At 59.3% G+C, this 21329-nt stretch overlaps 2 protein-coding genes across 2 annotated transcripts; both read left to right on the top strand.

Annotated features, from left to right (window-relative positions):
* Nucleotides 1–287: 287 nt before the first annotated feature.
* Nucleotides 288–9113, top strand: SCAF1 (SR-related CTD associated factor 1; the record flags this gene model as incomplete). The annotated part of the gene is made up of 8 exons (XM_062604651.1): nt 288–1890; nt 1939–2617; nt 2750–2865; nt 2932–3093; nt 4516–4598; nt 5890–6132; nt 8770–8898; nt 8997–9113. Coding segments are annotated over 8 exons (3132 nt in total), but the record flags the coding sequence as incomplete, so codon positions are not given.
* A 1402-nt stretch (nt 9114–10515) lies between these two features.
* Nucleotides 10516–20351, top strand: LOC134156540 (myosin-binding protein C, fast-type-like). The gene is made up of 11 exons (XM_062604650.1): nt 10516–10541; nt 12983–13017; nt 13057–13126; nt 14137–14157; nt 14264–14341; nt 16296–16444; nt 17298–17415; nt 18161–18209; nt 18324–18383; nt 19409–19602; nt 20215–20351. The coding sequence occupies exons 1-11, from the start codon at nt 10523–10525 to the stop codon at nt 20349–20351; spliced, it is 930 nt and encodes a 309-aa protein (XP_062460634.1). The 5' UTR covers nt 10516–10522.
* Nucleotides 20352–21329: the final 978 nt, after the last annotated feature.

Below are 21329 nucleotides of genomic sequence, written 5' to 3'. Positions count from 1 at the left end.
CGGGGGGGGCGGGGCCACCCCCCCCAAACCCTCCCCCCCCAGCCCCACGGCAGGAGCCGGCCCGGAGCCACCCCCCCGATTCCTCTTCCTCTTCCCGCTCTTCCTCCTCATCTTCCTCGTCCTCCTCTTCCTCCTCTTCCTCCTCGTCCGGCGGCGCCCCCCCCCCGGCCGTGTTCCGGCCCCATTCCCCAACCTTGGATATTTATGACCCTTTCCACCCCACGGATGAGGAGAACCCCCCCCCGCCCCCCCCTCCTCCTCCTCCTCCTCCTCCTGCCCCCCCTGCTCCCGCCGCCGTCGCCGCCGCCGCCTTTCCCTACGGAGCCTCCTCTTCCTCGCCGCCCAAAGAGGCTGAAGGGCGCCAGGACCAGAAGTACGACCCCTTCGATCCCACCGGCTCCAACCCCAGCTCCTCCCGCAGCAGCCCCAGCCCGGAGGAGGAGGAGGAGGAGGAGGAAGACGAGGAGGAGGAAGAGGACGAGGAGGAGGAAGAGGAAGAGGAGGAGGAGGAAGAGGAAGAAGAAGAGGAAGAGGAGGACGAGGAAGAGCGACCCCGGCCCGATGTATCCCACAGCATCAGCCGCATCTCCGAGACCTTGGCCGGCATCTACGATGACAACAGCTTGAGCCAGGACTTTGAGAAGGAACCGGAGGCCGATCCGGAGCCTCCCCCATCCCAAATCCCTCCCGGCGCCGATTCCACCCTTCCGGAAGAGGAAGAAGAAGAAGAGGAAGAAGAAGAAGAAGAAGAAGAGGAAGAAGAAGAAGAAGAAGACGAGGAAACGGCGGCGCTGGTATCCGGCACCGTGCCGGAACCGCGGCGCCGCGTCTTCGTGGTGGATTTAGCCGGGAAGAAGCACCCGGAATGCGACGGGAAGCTGGAAGGGAAGTTATCCCTGGAAGTGGTGGCCGCCGGGAACACCAAAGCCCCGGTACCGGGCACCGCATCCCGAGGGGCCAAACGGCACCGGGCCCGGCGCGACTGGGCTCCGAGCGCCGGCGATTCCGAGATTGAGGAAGGCGAGATCGTCCCGCACGAGGACGAGCGTTACAACAGCCCGCTGCGGTTATTCCGGAGCTCGGGAATCACCGGTGGCGGCGCCGGCGGCACCGGCACCGCCTCTTCCATCCGCGGCCGGGCGCCGCCGGAGCCGCGGGCGCCGCGGGGGCCCGAAGGCGACGATTTCCTCTCGCTGCACGCCGATTCCGATGAGGAAGGCGACTTCGGCGCCGAGAACCAACCGGATCCGCGCTGGAAAAGCCCCGGCTCCGATTTACGCCGCAAGATCCTGAGCCAGCGCCGCCTCCGCGGGCCCCCTTCGCCCCGATCGCCGTCGGCGGCGTCCCGGAAGAAGCCAAAACGCTCTCGGGAACGCGGTTCTTCTTCCATAGGCTGGGCCGGGAAGAAAGGCCCGGAGCCGGCGGGTAAAAGCAAGGATCGGCACCGGCACCGCGGCTCCCGCTCGCGCTCGCGGCGCCGCTCGTGGTCCCGAGGGCGGCGTTCGCGCTCACGGGACAAACGCCGGCGCCGGCGCTCGGGCAGCGCCCAACGCCACGGCCGCCACAAGGACAAGCACCGCGGCGACGGCGGCAAGAAGAAGAAGAAGCAACAACAGCAACCGCAGCAAGAACCCCGTGCCCGCTCCCGGGAACGCCGCTCGTCCCGGCGGGAAGCGCCGGATGCCAAGGGGGAGAAGAGCGGCGGGCGCCGGGAAGCGCGCCCGGTGGTGCCGCCTTCCATCCAGGAGCTCAACGACTCCGACCTCTTCGCCATCAAACGCACCATCACGGTGAGCCGGAGGCCCGGCACGCCGCCGGAGCCCGCCAAGAGGGAAGTGCTCTACGATTCCGAAGGGTTGAGCTTCGAGGGGGCTTCTTCCGACCGGGAGCCTCCGGAAGCGGCGGCGGCGGCGGTGCAACCACCGCCACCACCACCACCGCCGCCACCGCCGCGGCTCGGCAAAGGCGACGGCGCCGGTAAGAAGGACAAGGAGCGGAAGCGGAGCCGGTCCCAAGAGCCGGCGAGCCGGGAGAAGCACAAGAAGAAGCTCAAGGAGCATCCGAGTGCCGACGCCGGCAAGGGCGAGAAGGAGAAGGCGCCGCGCGGCGAGCGCGACAAGAGCCGCAAGAGCAAACGGGACGGGCACCACCGGGACGGCGGCGGCGGCAGCGCCGCCCGCAAGGTGAAGCTCCAGTCCAAGGTGTCGGTGCTCATCCGCGACGGCGTCACCTCCACCACGGTGCCCAAGGAGAGCGGCGCCGGCTCCATCGGCGTCAAGTTCAGCCGCGACGCCGAGAGCCGGGCGCCTTTCCTGAAGGGAGGCGGCGAGCGCCCGGCGCCCGATGGCAAAGTCGGCGTGGCCAAAAGCAACCTGCCTAAAGAGCCCGGCGCCAAAGGCAAGAAACCCAAAGGCGCCAAGGCCAAAAGCGGCCTCAAGAAGCCCAAAGGCGCCGGCGGCAAAGCCAAAACCAGCGTTGGGTCCGGCACGGGCGACGCCAGGAAGAAGAAGAAGCCCAAAGCCCCCAAAGGAGCCCTCAAGAAGTCCAAAGCCGACAGCTGCAGCCAAGGCGGCGCCGGCGCCGCGCTCCGTTTGCCTTCCAAGCGGGAATCGCCTTGGTCGGGCTCCGATAAATCGGGGGGGGCCAGCCCCAAACCTCCCCCCAGCCCCGTCGCCAGCGTTGGGGGTACCCCCCCGGCTTCCCATCACCATCACCACCACCATCACCATCACCATCACCACCACCAAAGCAAGGGCTCGGCGGTGCCGGCGGCGGCCGCGCCGGAGCCGGAGGTGACGCCGGACTCGCAGACGGTCGATAGCAGTTGTAAGACCCCCGATGTCTCCTTCCTACCAGAAGAAGGAGGAGGAGGAGGAGGAGGAGGAGGAGGAGGTGGGGGAGGGGACGGGCACCCCCCGACCCCCCCTCTTCCCACCGCCGGCAACGGGGCTTCCGTGGCCACGGAGCAGGGGCGCAGCGATCCCGAAGCCGACAGCCGCTGCGAGGGCAAGGAGGAAGCGCCGCGGGCGATGGCGCCGGTGCCGTGGAGCCTCCAAGGGGGGGTGGATTGTGCCACCAGCGGCGTGTTGGCACGTAGGTGGCATTGGGGGGGTTGGGATTGGGTTGGGGACCCCCCCATCGTGGCACCCGTTGGGGGTAATGGGGGGATCACCAGCACCCATTGGGTGTCGGCTCGTTGGGGGTAGTTGGGTGTCGGCTCATTGGGGGTAATGGGATGAACCCATCCTCCAACCAGCACCCATTGGGGGTAATGGGGTGATCACCAGCACCCGTTGGGTGTCGGCTCGTTGGGGGTAATGGGGTGATCACCAGCACCCGTTGGGTGTCGGCTCGTTGGGGGTAATGGGGTGATCACCAGCACCCATTGGGTGTTGGCTCGTTGGGGGTAGTTGGATGATCACCAGCACCCATTGGGTGTCAGGTCATTGGGGGTAATGGGATGAACCCGCCCTCCAACCAGCACCCATTGGGTGTCAGGTCACTGGGGGTAATGGGGTGATCACCAGCACCCGTTGGGTGTCGGCTCATTGGGGGTAGTTGGGTGTCGGCTCATTGGGGGTAATGGGATGACCCCACCCTCCAACCAGCACCCATTGGGGGTAATGGGGTGATCAGCAGCACCCATTGGGTGTCGGCTCATTGGGGGTAGTTGGGTGATCACCAGCACCCATTGGGTGTTGGCTCGTTGGGGGTAGTTGGGTGATCAGCAGCACCCATTGGGTGTCAGGTCATTGGGGGTAATGGGATGAACTCACCCTCCAACCAGCACCCATTGGGTGTCAGGTCATTGGGGGTAATGGGGTGATCATCAGCACCCATTGGGTGTCAGGTCATTGGGGGTAATGGGATGAACCCACCCTCCAACCAGCACCCATTGGGGGTAATGGGGGGATCACCAGCACCCATTGGGTGTCGGCTCGTTGGGGGTAGTTGGGTGATCACCAGCACCCATTGGGTGTCAGCTCACTGGGAGTAATGGGGTGATCACCAGCACCCATTGGGTGTCAGGTCATTGGGGGTAATGGGGTGATCATCAGCACCCATTGGGTGTCAGGTCATTGGGGGTAATGGGGTGATCACCAGCACCCATTGGGTGTCAGCTCACTGGGGGTAATGGGGTGATCACCAGCACCCATTGGGTGTCGGCTCATTGGGGGTAATGGGGTGAACCCCCCCCCAGCACTCATTGGGGGTAATGGGGTGCCCCCCCCAACCAGCACCCATTGGGGGTAATGGAGTGTCCCAACCAGCACCCATTGGGGGTAATGGGGTGCCCCCCCCAACCAGCACCCATTGGGTGTAATGGGATGCCCCCCCCCAGCACCCATTGGGTGTAATTGGGTCCCCCCCAGCACCCATTGGGGTTAATGGGGTGCCCCCCCCCCCAGCACCCATTGGGGTTAATGGGGTGCCCCCCCCAACCAACACCCATTGGGGGTAATGGGGTGCCCCCCCAGCACCCATTGGGGTTAATGGGGTGCCCCCCCCTTGCAGTGACCGCGCTGCTCTTCAAGATGGAAGAGGCCAACCTGGCCAGCAGGGCCAAGGCACAGGAGCTCATCCAGGCCACGAACCAGGTTTGGGGGGGGGGGGCACCCCAAAAGGGATGGGGGCACCCCAAAATGGATGGGGGCACCCCAAAAGGGACAGGGATATGGTGGGGGGGCATAGGAGCGCAATGGGATATAGGGGTACAATGGGGGGGGTACCCCAAAAGGGATGGGGGCACCCCAAAAGGGACAGGAATTCAGTGGGGGGGGGATAGGGGTACCCCTAAAGGGATGGGGACACCCTCAAAGGGACAGGGATATGGGGGGGGGGGCATAGGAACACAATGGGATATAGGGGTACAATGGGGGGGTACCCCAAAATGGATGGGGGCACCCCAAAAGGGACAGGAATTCAGTGGGGGGGGGATAGGGGTACCCCTAAAGGGATGGGGACACCCTCAAAGGGACAGGGATATGGGGGGGGGGCATAGGAACTCAATGGGATATAGGGGTACAATGGGGGGGGTACCCCAAAAGGGATGGGGGCACCCCCAAAGGGATGGGGCACAATGGGGGGGGACATGGATACAATGGGGGGATAAAGGGGTACAATGGGGGGGATAGGGGTACCCCAAAGGGATGGGGGCACAATTGGGGGGGGGACATGGATACAATGGGGGGGATATAGGGGTACAATGGGATATAGGGGTACAATGGGGGGGGTACCCCAAAAGGGATGGGGGCACCCCCAAAGGTATGGGGGCACAATGGGGGGGGGACATGGATACAATGGGGGGGATATAGGGGTACAATGGGGGGGTGGGACAGGGGTACCCCAAAAGAGGATGTGGGCACCCCCAAAGGGATGAGGGCACAATGGGGGGGGACATGGATACAATGGGGGGGATATAGGGGTACAGTGGGGGGATATAGGGGTACAAGGGGGGGGGGGAGGCAGGGGTACCCCAAGAAGGGATGGGGATACCCAGGAGGGGATGGGAACACAATGGGGGGGGGGGGGGACAGGGGTACCCCAAAAGGGGATGGGGGCCCTATGGGGTGGGGGGGGACAGGGACACAATGGGGGGGGGGATAGGGGTACCCCGAAGAAGGGATGGGGGCACAATGGGGGGGGGGGGGGGGGACAGGGGTACCCCAAAAGGGGATGGGGTCCCTATGGGGTGGGGGGGGACAGGGACACAATGGGGGGGGGGATAGGGGTACCCCTAAGAAGGGATGGGGGCACAATGCGGGGGGGGGGGGGACAGGGGTACCCCAAAAGGGGATGGGGGCCCTATGGGGGGGGGACCCCTGTGCTCCCCCCATGGGGTGCCCTTTGCCCCCCTCGGACCCCCTTTAACTCTTCCTCCCCCCATAGATCCTGAGCCAGACGAAGGCTCCGCCCCCTCTGGGCCCCCCCCAGGCCCCGCCCACAGCCGCCCCCCCCACAGCCCCCCCCGTGGCTCCCCCTTACTTGGGGGGGGGGCCCCCCATACCCGGAGCCCCCCCAGCAATGGGGGGGGTAACGGGGGGGGGGGCTGCGGTGCCCCCCATCTATGGGGCAGGGGCTGGAGGGGACGGGAGGAGGGACAATGGAGATGGGAGAGGGGACAGTGAGAAGGTGAGTGGGGACCTGGGGGGTGGGTATGGGGTGGGAGATGTATGGGTATGGGATATGGGGTGTGGGGTGTGGGTATGGGATATGGGGTGTGGGATATGGGGTGTGAGATATATGGGTATGGGATATGGGGTGTGGGGTGTGGGTATGGGATATGGGGTGTGGGGTGTGAGGTAGGGGATATGTGGGATAGGATATGGGATATCGGATATGGGATATGGGGTATGGGGTGTGGGGTATGGGATATGGGGTGTGAGATATATGGGTATGGGATATGGGGTGTGGGGTGTGAGATATATGGGTATGGGATATGGGGTGTGGGGTGTGGGTATGGGATATGGGGTGTGAGATATATGGGTATGGGATATGGGGTGTGGGGTATGGGGTGTGAGATGTATGGGTATGGGGTATGGAGTGTGGATATGGTATATGGGGTATGGGATATGGGGTGTGGGGTATATGGGGTATGGGATATGGGGTATGGGATATGGGATATGGGCTATGGGATATGGGGTGTAGGGTATGGGATATATGGGGTATGGGATATGGGGTGTGGGTATAGGGTATGGATATGGGGTATGGGATGTATGGGATGTGAATATGGATATGGGATATGAATATGGTATATGGGGTATGGGGTATGAGATATATGGGATATGGGCATGGGGTATGGGATATGGGGTATGGGATATATGGGATTTGGGGTATGAGATGTATGGGGTATAGGATATGGGATATGGGATATATGGGATGTATGGGGTATGGGATATGGGGTATGGGATGTGTGGGGTATGGGATGCATGGGATATGGGATATGGGGTGTGGGGTATGGGATATGGGATATGGGGTATGGGATATATGGGGTACGGGGTATGGGATGTGGGGTATGGGATATGGGATGTATGGGTATGGGATATGGGGTACGGGATATGGGGTATGGGATGTGGGGTGTGGGGTACAGGATATGGGGTATGGGATGTGGGGTGTGGCCATGTTGTGATAGGGACCTCGATGCCAAGGACACCCCATGGTGGTGCGACCCCCTGCCCCCCCCCCTTATCAACACCCCCCAACCTCCCCATGGATGTTCCCAATGGGTGACAGTGGGTGACAGTGGGTGACAGTGGGTGGTAACGGGTGACAATGGGTGGTAATGGGTGACAATGGGTGACAGTGGGTGGTAATGGGTGACAATGGGTGGTAATGGGTGACAGTGGGTCCTAATGGGTGACAATGGGTGGTAATGGGTGCTAATGGGTGATGGTGGTAATGGGTGACAGTGGGTGACAGTGGTGATAGTGGGTGCCAAGAGGTGACAATGGCTGCCAGTAGGCGACAGTGGGTGCTAATAGGTGCCAATGGTGACAGTGGGGTCCAATGGGTGCCAATGAGTGGTTATGGGTGCCAGTGATGATAGTGGGTGCCAATAGGTGGCAATGGGTGCCAATTGGTGGCAGTGAGTGCCAATGGGTGCCAATGAGTGGTAATGGGTGCCAGTGATGATAGTGGGTGCCAATAGGTGGCAATGAGTGCCAATGGTGGTAGTGGGTGCCAATGGGTGCCAATTGGTGGCAATGAGTGCCAATGGGTGCCAATGGTGATAGTGGGTGCCAATAGGTGCCAATGGGTGCCAATTGGTGGCAATGAGTGCCAATGGGTGCCAGTGGTGATAGTGGGTGCCAATAGCTGGCAATGACTGCCAGTAGGTGACTGTGGGTGCTAATAGGTGCCAATGGTGACAGTGGGTGCCAATGGGTGCCAATGAGTGGTAATGGGTGCCAGTGATGATAGTGGGTGCCAATAGGTGGTAATGGGTGCCAGTGATGATAGTGGGTGCCAATAGGTGGTAATGGGTGCCAGTGATGATAGGGGGTGCCAGTAGGTGGCAGTGGGTGCCAATAGTGGCAGTGGGGACAGTGGGTGCCAATGGGTGCCAATTGGTAGCAGTGAGTGCCAATGGTGACAGTAGGTGCCAGTGGTGATAGTGGGTGCCAGTAGGTGGCAATGGCTGCCAGTAGGTGACAGTGGGTGCTAATAGGTGCCAATGGTGACAGTGGGTGCCAATGAGTGGTAATGGGTGCCAGTGATGATAGTGGGTGCCAATGGGTGCCAGTAGGTGGCAGTGGGTGCCAATGGGTGCCAATGGTGATAGTGGGTGCCAATAGCTGCCAATGACTGCCAGTAGTTGACAGTGGGTGCTAATAGGTGCCAATGGTGACAGTGGGTGCCAATGGGTGCCAATGGGTGGTAATGGGTGCCAGTGATGATAGTGGGTGCCAATAGGTGGCAATGGGTGCCAATTGGTGGCAGTGAGTGCCAATGGGTGCCAGTAGGTGGCAATGAGTGCCAATGGGTGCCAATGGTGATAGTGGGTGCCAATAGCTGCCAATGACTGCCAGTAGTTGACAGTGGGTGCTAATAGGTGCCAATGGTGACAGTGGGTGCCAATGGGTGCCACCCACCCCTCCAAGAACCCCCCCCCCAGTGCTCTTGGCCTTGCCTGACCCTTCCCTTTCCCCCCTTCCATCTCCATGCCCTTGAGTTGCATCCGCACCCATCGCTATGGGTCCGGGGCTGGCTCCCTATGGGTCCCTATGGGTCCCTATGGGTCCTGAGCCCCACATTGTGCCCCCCACCCAGTACCTGAAGAAGCTGCACACGCAGGAGCGGGCGGTGGAAGAGGTCAAGTTGGCCATCAAGCCCTACTACCAAAAGAAGGACATCACCAAGGACGAGTACAAGGACATCCTACGCAAGGCCGTCCATAAGGTACCATAAGAGTAGGGGGGTTTCTATGGGGAGCAAGGGACCCATTGATGAGCCCCATCCACACCCCATTGATGGCCCCCTATATCCCTGCCCCATAGATCTGCCATAGCCGCAGTGGGGAGATCAACCCAGTCAAGGTCAACAACTTGGTGCGGGCCTATGTGCAACGCTACAAGTACTTCCGACGGAGGAACCGGCGTGGGGCTGGGGCTGGGGGGGGGGGATGTGGGGAGGAAATGATGCCCCCCCCCCCCCACCATCACCCCCACCCCCACCATCAACACCCTCCCCAACACCACCCCCACCAGCATGGGGGGCACGGCCACAGCCACTCCCCCCAAGGAAATGGGGGGGGGCATGGATAGCAAAGGCCCCCTCCCTATGCCCCCACTGTGAGGTTGGGGGGGGGGGGAAGCTCTGCCCCCCATATATGGGGGGGGTTAAGCTCCGCCCCCCATATGGGGTGGCGTGTTAATCTTTGCCCCCCCCCCATATATATATATAAAGGGGGTTAAGCTCCGCCCCCCATATGGGGGGTGTTAAGCTTTGCCCCCCCCCATATATATATATAAAGGGGGTTAAGCTCTGCCCCACATCTATGGGGGTGTGGGGGGTCAAGCTTTGCCCCCCCCATATATATATATAAAGGGGGTTAAGCTCTGCCCCCCATCTATGGGGGTGTGGGGGGTTAAGCTTTGCCCCCCCCCCCCCCATATATATATAAAGGGGGTTAAGCTCCGCCCCCCATGTATATAGGGGGGGCTTAAGCTTTGCCCCCCCCATATAGAGGGGTTTAAGCTTTGCCCCCCCCCATATGGGGGGGGTTTAAGCTCCACCACCCCATGTATAGGGGTGCTTAAGCTCCGCCCCCCCCCCCCCATTGGGGGGGTGGGTGTTTAAGCCCCGCCCACCCCTGCCCATATTTGGTTTGAGTCATTAGCATGGATCTTGGAGCTCCTCCCCCCCCCTCCATCATTGACACCCCCCCCCCCCACATTGACTCCCCCCCCCTTCCCCCCCCCTATTTGCAATGTACCCCTCCCCCCCCCCCAAAAATGCTCATAAAGGCCTTTAGCCAATCAATGAGGCTGTCTGGAGGGGGGGGGAGGGGCAACATAAATGGGGGGGGGGAGGGGGGGTGACACCACAAATGGGGGGGGGGGATGCACACACAAAAGGGGGGGGGGGCACTGAGGTCCTTGAACCCCTTAATTTGGGGGGGGGGGGAAAACAATGGGGCCTATGGGGCGGTTGTGACCCCCCACCCCCCCCCATATCCATGGGGGGGGTTGGAATGTTCCAGGGTGGGGGGAGGGGAGGGATCAGGAATGTCCCATGGGGGGGGGAGGGGGAGGGGGGGGGGAGGGAATGGATCCGGTTCCCCTCCCCCACCCCATTTTGGGGGTGCCCCCCCCACATTTGAGGGGGTCCCCATGGGGGGGGGTCCCCACTTTTGACCCCCCCCTCCCCCCCCTCTTTCCGAGTCCCCCTTTCCAATGGGGGGGGAGGGGGGAGGATTAAGGGAGGGCGTGGCCAAGGGGGGGGGGGGTGTCGGGGGGGGGGGGGGGGTATTTAAAGGGGCCGCAGCCCCCCCCGGGGCACTTGTGAGCCCTGAGCCGCCGCCATGCCTGAGCCCAGCAAAGGTGGGGGGGGTAATTAATTAATTAGGGGGTAATTAATTAATTACGGGGTCATTAATTAAGGGGGGTCATTAATTACCCCGGGGGGGGCAATTATTATGGGGGGGGGTCATTTATTGGTAGGGGCAATTAGCCCGAGGGGGGGGGTAATTACCCCCCGGGGGGGTACTGATTGGGGGGGGGGGGCAATTAGCCCCCAAGTAGGGGGGCAATTAAGGGGGGGGGCAATTAATGGGGGGGGTAATTACAATGGGGGGGCAATTAGCCCCCAAGTAGGGGGGCAATTAAGGGGGGGTAATTACAATGTGGGGGGCAATTAAAGGCGGGGGTGTAATTAATTAATAGGGAGGATTAATTAATTAATTACCCCGGGGGGGTATTAAGGGGGGGCAATTAGATATGGGGGGGGTAATTGGGGGGGGATTGCCCCATAGGGGGGTAATTAATTACCCCGGGGGGGGTAAATTGGGGGGGGGGGGACACGGTGTCATATGGGGGGGGGGGGAGAGGGGGAGGGGGGGGGGGGGGGCGGGTATGAGTATCAGCCCCCTCCCCCCCCCCATGGGTGTCACTTGAGACACCCCAAAGGGCACCCAAGGGGGGGGGAGGGGTGGGGGGGGAGGGGTTGGCCTAGGGTAACCCCGCCCCTCCCCCCTCCCCGTGACCTTTTGGAAGGGGTCAGGTTTAAGGCAGGCCTTATATGGGGCTGGGGGGGGAGGGGCGCACTGGTTTTGGGGTGGTTTAAGGGGGTTTTGGAGTGGTTTTAAGGGGATTTAAGGGGGTTTTGGGGTGGATTTAGAGGGTTTTGGGTGTTTTAAGGTGGTTTAGGGGGGTTTGGGGTGGTTTAATGGGATTTAAGGGGTTTTGGGGTGGTTTAAGGGGATTTTGGGGTGGTTTTAATGGGATTTAAGGGGGTTTTGGGGTGATTTAAGGGGGTTTTAGGGTGGTTTTAATGGGATTTAAGGGGTTTTGGGGTGATTTAAGGGGGTTTTGGGGTGGTTTTGGGGGTTTAAGGGGTTTGGGGTGTTTGGGGTGGTTTAATGGGATTTAAGGGGGTTTTTGGGTGTTTTAAGGGGGTTTTGGGGTGGTTTAACAGATTTAAGGGGGTTTTGGGGTGATTTAAGGGGGTTTTGGGGTGGTTTTAATGGGATTTAAGGGGGTTTTGGGGTGGATTAAGAGGGTTTTGGGGTAGTTTAACGGGATTTAAGGAGGTTTTGGGGGTGATTTAAGGGGGTTTTGGGGTGGATTAATGAGATTTAAGGGGTTTTGTGGTGATTTAAGGGGGTTTTGGGGTGGATTAATGAGATTTAAGGGGTTTTGGGGTAATTTAAGGGCGTTTTGGGGTGGATTAAGAGGGTTTTGGGTGTTTTCAGGTAGTTTAGGGGGGTTTGGGGTGGTTTAACGGGATATAAGGAGGTTTTGGGGTGTTTTAAGGGGGTTTTGGGGTGATTTAAGGGGGTTTTGGGGTGATTTAAGGAGGTTTTTTTTGTGTTTTAAGGGGGTTTTGGGGTGGTTTAAGGGGATTGGGGGAGTTTAAGGGGGTTCTGGGGTGTTTTAACGGGGTTTTGGGGTGGTTTTAATTGGATTTAAGGGGATTTTGGGGTGTTTTAAGGGGGTTTTGGGGTTGTTAAGATTTTGGGGTGGTTTAAAGGGATTTGGGGAGTTTAAGGGGGTTTTGAAGGGTTTTACCGGGGTTTTGGGCTTGTTTTAATGGGATTTAAAGGGGTTTGGGGTGGATTAAGAGGGGTTTTGGGTGTTTTAAGGTGGTTTAGGGGGTTTTGGGGTGGTTTTAATGGGGTTTAAGGGGGTTTGGCAGGGTTAAGGAGCTTTTGGGGTGCTTTAAGGGGGTTTGGGGAATTTAAGGGGGTTTTGGGGGGGATTAAGGGGGTTTTGGAGTGGATTCAGGGGATTTAAGGGGGTTTGGGGTGATTTTAATGGGGTTTAAGGGGGTTTGGGGTGATTTTAATGGGATTTAAGGGGGTTTTGGGGTGATTTTAATGGGATTAAAGGGGGTTTTGGGGTGATTTTAATGGGATTTAAGGGGGTTTTGGGGTGATTTTAATGGGGTTTAAGGGGGTTTGGGGTGATTTTAATGGGATTTAAGGGGGTTTGGGGTGATTTTAATGGGATTTAAGGGGGTTTTGGGGTGATTTTAATGGGATTTAAGGGGGTTTGGGGTGATTTTAATGGGATTTAAGGGAGTTTGGGGTGATTTTAATGGGGTTTAAGGAGTTTTGGGGTGATTTTATTGGGATTTAAGGGGTTTTGGGGTGATTTTAGTGGGGTTTAAGGGGGTTTGGCGGGGGTAAGGAGCTTTTGGGGTGCTTTAAGGGGATTTGGGGAGTTTAAGGGGGTTTTGGGGTGGATTAAGGTGGTTTTGGGGTTCTGGGGGGGTCATTGCAGGGCGGGGGTCACTTTTGCTGTTCCCCCCCCCCCCCCCGCAGTTGCCAAGAAGGAGAAAAAGGTGGAGAAAAAAGAGGTGAAAAAGGAGCCAAAAGAGGAAAAAGAGAAAAAAGAGGAGAAAAAAGAGGAGAAAAAGGAGGAAAATGGGCAAAAAGGAGAAGAGGAGGCGGGGGGGGCACCCAAAGGTGCGGGGGGGGGGGGCAATGGGTGCTAAGGGGGTCAATGGGTGCTATGGGGGGCAGTGGGTGCTATGGGGGGGGCAGTGGGTGCTGGGGGGGTCAATGGGTGCTATGGGGGGGCAGTGGGTGCTGGGGGGGGCAGTGGGTGCTATGGGGGGGCAGTGGGTGCTGGGGGGGGCAGTGGGTGCTATGGGGGGGCAGTGGGTGCTATGGGGTTCAATGGGTTTTTATGGGGGTCAGTGGGTGCTATGGGGGGGCAATGGGTGCTGGGGGGGCAGTGGGTGCTATGGGGGTCAATGGGTGCTGGGGGGGGCTGTGGGTGCTATGGGGGGGCAGTGGGTGCTGGGGGGGGGGGCAGATGGGTGCTATGGGGTTCAATGGGTGCTATGGGGGGGCAATGGGTGCTGGGGGGGGGCAGTGGGTGCTATGGGGGTCAGTGGGTGCTATGGGGTTCAATGGGTGCTATGGGGGGGCAATGGGTGCTGGGGGGGGGTCAGTGGGTGCTGGGAAGGTCAGTGGGTGCTATGGGGGTCAATGGGTGCTATGGGGGTCAATGGGTGCTGGGGGGGGCAGTGGGTGCTATGGGGGGGCAATGGGTGCTATGGGGTTCAATGGGTGCTATGGGGGGGCAATGGGTGCTGGGGGGGCAGTGGGTGCTATGGGGGGGCAGTGGGTGCTATGTGGGGGTCAATGGGTGCTGGGGGGTGTCAATGGGTGCTATGGGGTCAATGGGTGCTATGGGTGCTATGGGTGCTATGGGGTCAATGGGTGCTATGGGGTCAATGGGTGCTATGGGGTCAATGGGTGCCATGGGGTCAATGGGTGCTATGGGTGTCAATGGGTGCTGGGGGGGTCAATAGGTGCTATGGGTGCCAATGGGTGCTATGGGGGGGGGTCAATGGGTGCAATGGGTGCTATGGGAGGCCAATGGGTGCTATGGGGAGGTCAATGGGTGCTGGGGTGTCAGTGGGTGCTGGGGTCCCCCCTTAACCCCCTTTAACCCCATCTCATTGCAGAGGCCGCTGATGACCCATTGGGTGCGTGTCTGCCCCCCCCCATGACCCCAATGCCCCCCCCCATGACCCCAATGCCCCCCCCCATGACCCCCCATGACCCCTTCTGCTCCCCCCCATCCCCCCCCAGATGAGATTCACCCCCCGGAGCCACGTGACCCCGATGGGCTCTTCATCAGCAAACCCCAGAGCGTGCTGGTGCAGTGCGGTGAGGGGGGGGATCTATGGGGCTGGGGGGGATCTATGGGGCTGGGGGGGGATCTATGGGATCCTATGGGGATGAAAGCAGGGGGGGTCAATGGGACCTTGGGGTGGGTTCTAAAGGGGGAAGGTGGGGGGCTCAGTGGGTCCTGGAGGGGGCAGAGGGGTCCTATGGGGGGGTCACTGTGGGTCTGGGGGTGCCAATAGATGCCAATAGGTGCTGATATATGTCAATAAGTGCCGATAGATGTCAATAGGTGTCAATAGGTGCTGATAGATGTCAATAGATTTCAATAGATGCCAATAGGTGCCAATAGATGTCAATAGATGTCAATAAGTGCCGATAGATGTCAATAGATGTCAATAAGTGCCGATAGATGTCAATAGGTGTCAATAGGTGCCGATAGATGTCAATAGATGTCAATAAGTGCCGATAGATGTCAATAGATGTCAATAGGTGCCGATAGATGTCAATAGGTGCCGATAGATGTCAATAGATGTCAATAGGTGCCAATAGATGTCAATAGGTGCCAATAGATGTCAATAGATGTCAATAGGTGTCAATAGGTGCCGATAGATGCCAATAGATGCCAATAGATGTCAATAGATGCCAGTAGGTGCTGATAGATGTCAATAAGTGTCAATAGGTGCCGATAGATGTCAATAGATGTCAATAAGTGTCGATAGATGTCAATAGATGTCAATAGGTGCCGATAGATGTCAATAGGTGCCAATAGATGTCAATAGGTGTCAATAGATGTTAATACGTGCCGATAGATGTCAATAGATGCCAATAGGTGCCGATAGATGTCAGTAGGTGTCAATAGGTGCCGATAGATGTCAATCGGTGTCAGTACCAATAGGTGCCAATAGATGTCAATAGATGTCAATAGGTGTCAGTAGGTGCCGATAGATGTCAATAGGTGGCAATAGGTGCCGATAGATGTCAATAGATGTCAATAGATGTCAATAGATGCCAATAGGTGCCAATAGATGTCAATAGATGTGCCAATAGATGTCGATAGATGTCATTACTGATAGGTGCCGATAGATGTCAATAGGTGTCAGTACCAATGGGTGCCGATAGGGGCCGATAGATGTCAGTACCAATAGGTGCCGATAGGTGCTGATAAGTGCAATAGGTGTCAGTAGCAATGGGTGCCGATAGGTGGCAGTAGGAGCCAATGGGCACCCATAGGCGCCAATAGGTGCCAATAGTTGCCAATAGATGCCAATAGGTATTGATAGGAGCTAATAGGTGCCGATAGGTGCCGATAGATGTCAATGGGTGCCAATAGGCACCAATAGATACCAATAGGTACCAGTGGGTGCTAATGGGTGCCAATAGATGTCAATGGGTGCCAGTGGGTGCCAATAGATGTCAGTGGGTGCCAATAGGTGCCAGTGGGTGCCAATAGATGTCAATAGGGGCCAATGGGTACCAATAGGTACCAGTAGGTACCCCTGGGTACCACTGGGTACCACTGGGTGCTGCTGGGTCCCCCTGGGTACCATTGGGTGCCGTTGGGTGCCATTTGTTGCCATTGGGTGCCGTTGGGTTGCATTGGGTTCCATTGGGTGCCATTGGGTTCCAGTGGATTCCATTGGGTGCCATTGGGTTCCATTGGGTGCCATTGGGTTTCATTGGGTGCCATTGGGTTCCCTTGGGTTCCATTGGGTGCCGTTGGGTTCCATTGGGTTTCATTGGGTGCCGTTGGGTTCCATTGGGTGCCGTTGGGTTCCATTGAGTGCCATTGGGTTTCATTGGGTGCCGTTGGGTTCCATTGGGTTTCATTGGGTGCCGTTGGGTTCCATTGGGTTCCATTGGGTGCCGTTGGGTGCCATTGGGTGCCATTGGGTGCCGTTGGGTTCCATTGGGTTTCATTGGGTGCCGTTGGGTTCCATTGGGTGCCATTGGGTGCCGTTGGGTGCCATTGGGTGCCGTTGGGTGCCGTGTCCAGGCCAGGACGTGCGGGTGGTGGCGCGCGTGGCCGGGTCCCAGCTGCCCTCCAAGCCCAGCGTCAAATGGTTCAAGGGGAAGTGGCTGGAGCTGGGCAGCAAGAGCGGGGCCCGCTTCCAGTTCAAGGAGAGCATGGACAAGGAGAGCAAGGTGGGAGCCCCATAGAGGCCCACGGCCGGCGCCCCATAGGGCCCGCACCCCATAGAGCCCATAACCATTAGTCATACCCTATACACCCCATATCACATACCCCATACATCCCATAACCATTACCCATACCCTATACACCCCATATCCATACCCCATATCCCATACATCCCATAACCATTACCCATACCCTATACACCCCATATCAATACCCCATACCCCTTACAGCCCATATCCCATATCCCATACCCCATATACCCCTTATCGCATCTCCCATGTACCCCATATGCCATATCCCATACCCCATACCCCATACATCCCATATCCATTACCCATACCCCATATTCCACATCCCATATACCCCATACTCCATATCCCATACCCCACATCCCATAGACCCCATACCCCATACCCCATATCCCATATATCCCATACCCCATACCTCGCATCCCATACCCCACACCCCACATCCCATACCCCACGCCCCACATCCCATACCCCACATCCCACACCCCACATCCCCCACCCCATATCCCACCCCATATCCCACACCCCACATCCCACACCCCATATCCCACACCCCACAACCCACACATCCCATATATCCCACACCCCATACCCCACACCCCACACACACCATACCTGCTCATCTCCACAGGTGGTGCACACCCCACACCCATACCCCACACCCCATACCCCACACCCCACACCCCACACCCGATACCCCACACCCCATACCCCACATCCCATACCCCATATCCCACACCCCACATCCCACACCCCATATCCCACACCCCACACCCCATCCATCCCATAATCTCCCCCCATCCATCCCCTATCCGTATCCCTGCTCCAGGAGCACACCTTCGAGCTGCTCATCTCCAAGGTGGTGCTGGGCGACCGCGGCGATTACCGCTGCGAGGTGACGGCCAAGGACAAGAAGGACTCGTGCTCCTTCAACATCGACATCGAGGGTCCGCGCCCCCCCGGGACCCACTGAACCCCATTGATCCCCATTGAACACCATTGAACACCATTGATCCCCATTGAACCCCATTGATCCCCATTGAACCCCATTGACCCCCATTGATCCCCATTGAACCCCATTGACCCCCATTGAACCCCATTGATCCCCATTGAACCCCATTGAACACCATTGAAACCCATTGAACCCCATTGAACCCCATTGACCCCCATTGAGCCCCATTGAACCCCATTGATCCCCACTGAACCCCATTGATCCCCATTGATCCCCACTGAACCCCATTGGACCCAATTGATCCCCATTGAACCCCATTGGACCCCATAAAACCCCGTTGGACCCCCTTTTACATCATTGAACCCCATTGACCCCCCAGGGACCCACTGAACCCCATTGGACCCCATTGATACCCCCAGGGATCCATTGGACCCCATTGACCCCCCCAAGGACCCATTGAACCCCATTGACGCCCCCGCGACCCATTGAACATCATTGGACCCCATTGACCCCCCCAGCTACCCATTGAACCCCGTTGACCACATTGACCCCCCCCCATCACCCCATTGGGACCCCCATTGTCCCCCTTAGATGAATGCTCCCCAGACACCACCCCCCAACCTCATTGATTCTCCCCATGAGAGGCTCAGTGGGGACATGGGGGTCACATTGAGGGGGGCACTGGGACATGGGGGTCAATGGGGGTCATGGGGGGGGGTCTCACCCTCCTGTCCCCACAGCCACCCGCTCCAGTGAGGATGGCAACGTCCTGCAGGCCTTCAAGAGGACGTGAGTGGGGGGACACCCCCTATGAGCCCCCCCCCACTGCTCCCCCCATTGCCCCCAAAGCACCCCTAGGACCTCCCCCCCCCCCCATTGCCCCCATTTCCTTTCCCCCCCCAGGGGCGATGCCAAGGATGACACCGCAGGAGAGCTGGACTTCAGCGGGCTGCTGAAGAAGAGGTGAGCGCGCAATGGGTGCCAATGGGTGCAATGGGTGCTCAGTGGATGCCGATGGGTGCTCGATGGGTGCTCAATGGGTGCTAATGGGTGCTCAGTGGGTGCTGATGGGTGCTCAATGGGTGCTAATGGGTGCTCAGTGGGTGCTCAGTGGATGCCGATGGGTGCTCAATGGGTGCTAATGGGTGCTCAGTGGGTGCTCAGTGGATGCCGATGGGTGCTCGATGGGTGCTCAGTGGGTGCTAATGGTTGCGCAAAGGGTGCACAATGGATGTGCAATGGGTGCTCAATGGGTGTACAATGGGCCCTCAATGGATGCTCAACAGGCACTCAATGGGTGCTCAATGGGTGCTCAATGGGCACTCAATGGGTGCTCCATGGGCACTCAACAGGCACTCAATGGGTGCTCAATGGGCACTCAATGGTCGCTCAAAGGGTGCTCAATGGGCGCTCAATGGGAGCTCAATAATCGCTCAATGGGCACTCAATGGGTACTCAACGGGTGCTCAATGGGCGCTCAATGGGCACTCAGTGGATGCTCAATGTGCACTCAATGGGTTCTCAATGGGCACTCAACGAGCGCTCAATGAGCACTCAACGGGTGCCCAATGGGTGCTCAGTGGGTGCTCAACAGGCACTCAATGGGCGCTCAACGAGCACTCAATGGGCACTCAACGGGCGCTCAATGGGTGCTCAACGGGTTCTCAATGGGTGCTCAATGGGCACTCAGCGGGCGCTCAATGGGCACTCAACGGGTGCTCAATGGGCCCTCAATGGGCACTCAACGAGCACTCAACGGGCGCTCAACGGGCGCTCAACGAGCACTCAACGAGCACTCAATGGGTGCTCAACGAGCACTCAACGGGCACTCAACGGGCCCTCAATGGGCGCTCAACGGGCCCTCAACGAGCACTCAACGGGTGCCCAATGGGTGCTCAACGAACACTCAACGGGCGCTCAACGGGCGCTCAACGGGCACTCAACGAGCACTCAACGAGCACTCAACGGGTGCCCAATGGGTGCTCCAGGGAGGTGCAGGTGGAGGAGAAGAAGAAGAAGAAGGACGACGACGACGGCTTCCCCCCGGAGATCTGGGAGCTCCTCAAGGGGGTCACCAAGAAGAGCGAGTACGAACGCATCGCCTTCCAGTACGGCATCACCGACCTGCGCGGCATGCTCCGGCGCCTCAAGAAGGTCACCGCCGAGCCCAAGAAGAGCGAGGGTAGGGAATGGGGTGGGAATGGGGAAGGGGGTGGGGAAGGGGATGGGGAAGGGGATATGGGGAGGGAAGGGGGATTTAGGGGTCTATGGGGGTGGGAATGGGGAATGGGATGGGGAAGGGGATGGGGAAGGGGGTGGGGAAGGGGATGGGGAAGGGGATGGGGAAGGGGATATGGGGAGGGAAGGGGGATTTAGGGGTCTATGGGGTGGGAATGGGGAATGGGATGGGGAATGGGATATGGGGATATGGGGGGAGTCTGTGGGGTGGGGATGGGAATGGGGGGGGGTATGGGAATGAGGGGAGGAAGGGGGATTTAGGTGTCTATGGGGTGGGAATGGGGAATGGGATGGGGAATGGGATATGGGGGGGAAGGGGGATTTAGGGGTCTGTGGGGCTGGGAATGGGGAATGGGATGGGGAAGGAGATGAAGGTGGAGGGCAAGAAGAGCTGAGGTGGGATCAAGGGAGGACATGGGATGGGGAATAGGGCTGTAAACCTGGAAGAGGGCCCATAGGGACCCATAGGGATCCACAGGGACCCACAGGGACCTATAGGGACCCATAGCGACCCATGGGGGGCGTTGACCCCTATCCGCGTCCCCCCGCCCCATAGCGTTCGTGCGGAAGCTGGACCCCGCGTACCAGGTGGACAAGGGCAAGAAGATCCGGCTGCAGGTGGAGCTCAGCAACCCCGACCTGCCCCTCAAGTGGTACAAGAACGGGGAGCTCATCAAAGCCAGCAACAAGTGAGGGGCCCGCGCGCCCCACATCCCATATCCCGTACCCCATATCCTGTATCCCACATCCCACACCCTATACATCCCATATCCTGTACCCCATACCCCATACCTCATATCCCACATCCCATACCCCATACCCCATACCCCATATCCCAATCCCATACCCCATATACCCCATACCACACACCCCATACCCCATACCCCACCCCCCACACCCCCCACCCCCCACATCCCCCATACCCCACACCCCACCCCACACCCTACAATCCACATCCCATACCCCTCCCCCCACACACCCCACACCCCCCATCCCACCCCCCACCCCCCAAACCTCACCCCCCATACCCCCTACTCCAAGGACGCCCTACCCCACCCCCCATACCCCACACCCCAAACCACACACCCCCCACCCCACCCCCCACCCCCCACACCCCCCTCACCCCACCCCCCACCCCCCACACCCCACAGACCCCCTACCCTACAGACCTCCACCCCCCAAACCCCACACCCCAAACCACACAGACCCCCTACCCTACAGACCTCGTACCCCACCCCCCAAACCCCACACCCCAAACCCCACCCCCCATACCCCCTACCCCACAGACCCCCTACCCCACATCCCATACCCCTCCCCCCACACCCCCCATACCCCCTATCCCACAGACCCCATATCCACCCCCCACACCCCACCCCCCATACCCCCCAAACCCTCCACCCCCCCCACCCCCCATACCCCCTACCCCACAGACCCCCTACCCCACCCCCCATACCCCACCCCCCCCACACCCCCCATACCCCACACCCCACACCCCACCCCACACCCCATACCCCACCCCCTCCATCCCCCATACCCCACCCCACACCCCATCCCCCGCACCCCCCATCCCACACCCCATACCCCACCCCCTCCATCCCCCATACCCCACACCCCACACCCCAAACCCCACTCCCCATACCCCCTACCCCACAGACCCCCTACCCCACATCC

This window comes from Pezoporus occidentalis, unplaced genomic scaffold, assembly GCF_034315485.1.
Source record: "Pezoporus occidentalis ecotype Australia unplaced genomic scaffold, CSIRO_AGI_Poc_V1 ctg874, whole genome shotgun sequence".
Lineage (NCBI taxonomy): Eukaryota > Metazoa > Chordata > Aves > Psittaciformes > Psittacidae > Pezoporus > Pezoporus occidentalis.
The sequence above is the reverse complement of the archived record's forward strand: the minus strand, read 5'-3'. Positions and strand labels throughout refer to the sequence as shown.

What these genes read in the sequence shown, in the direction of transcription:
- LOC134156540 (XM_062604650.1), top strand. An exon ending in GGCCGCTGATGACCCATTGG is followed by an intron (nt 14,158 to 14,263) that starts GTGCGTGTCTGC and finishes ATCCCCCCCCAG; the next exon opens with ATGAGATTCACCCCCCGGAG. An exon ending in AGCGGGCTGCTGAAGAAGAG is followed by an intron (nt 18,384 to 19,408) that starts GTGAGCGCGCAA and finishes TGGGTGCTCCAG; the next exon opens with GGAGGTGCAGGTGGAGGAGA.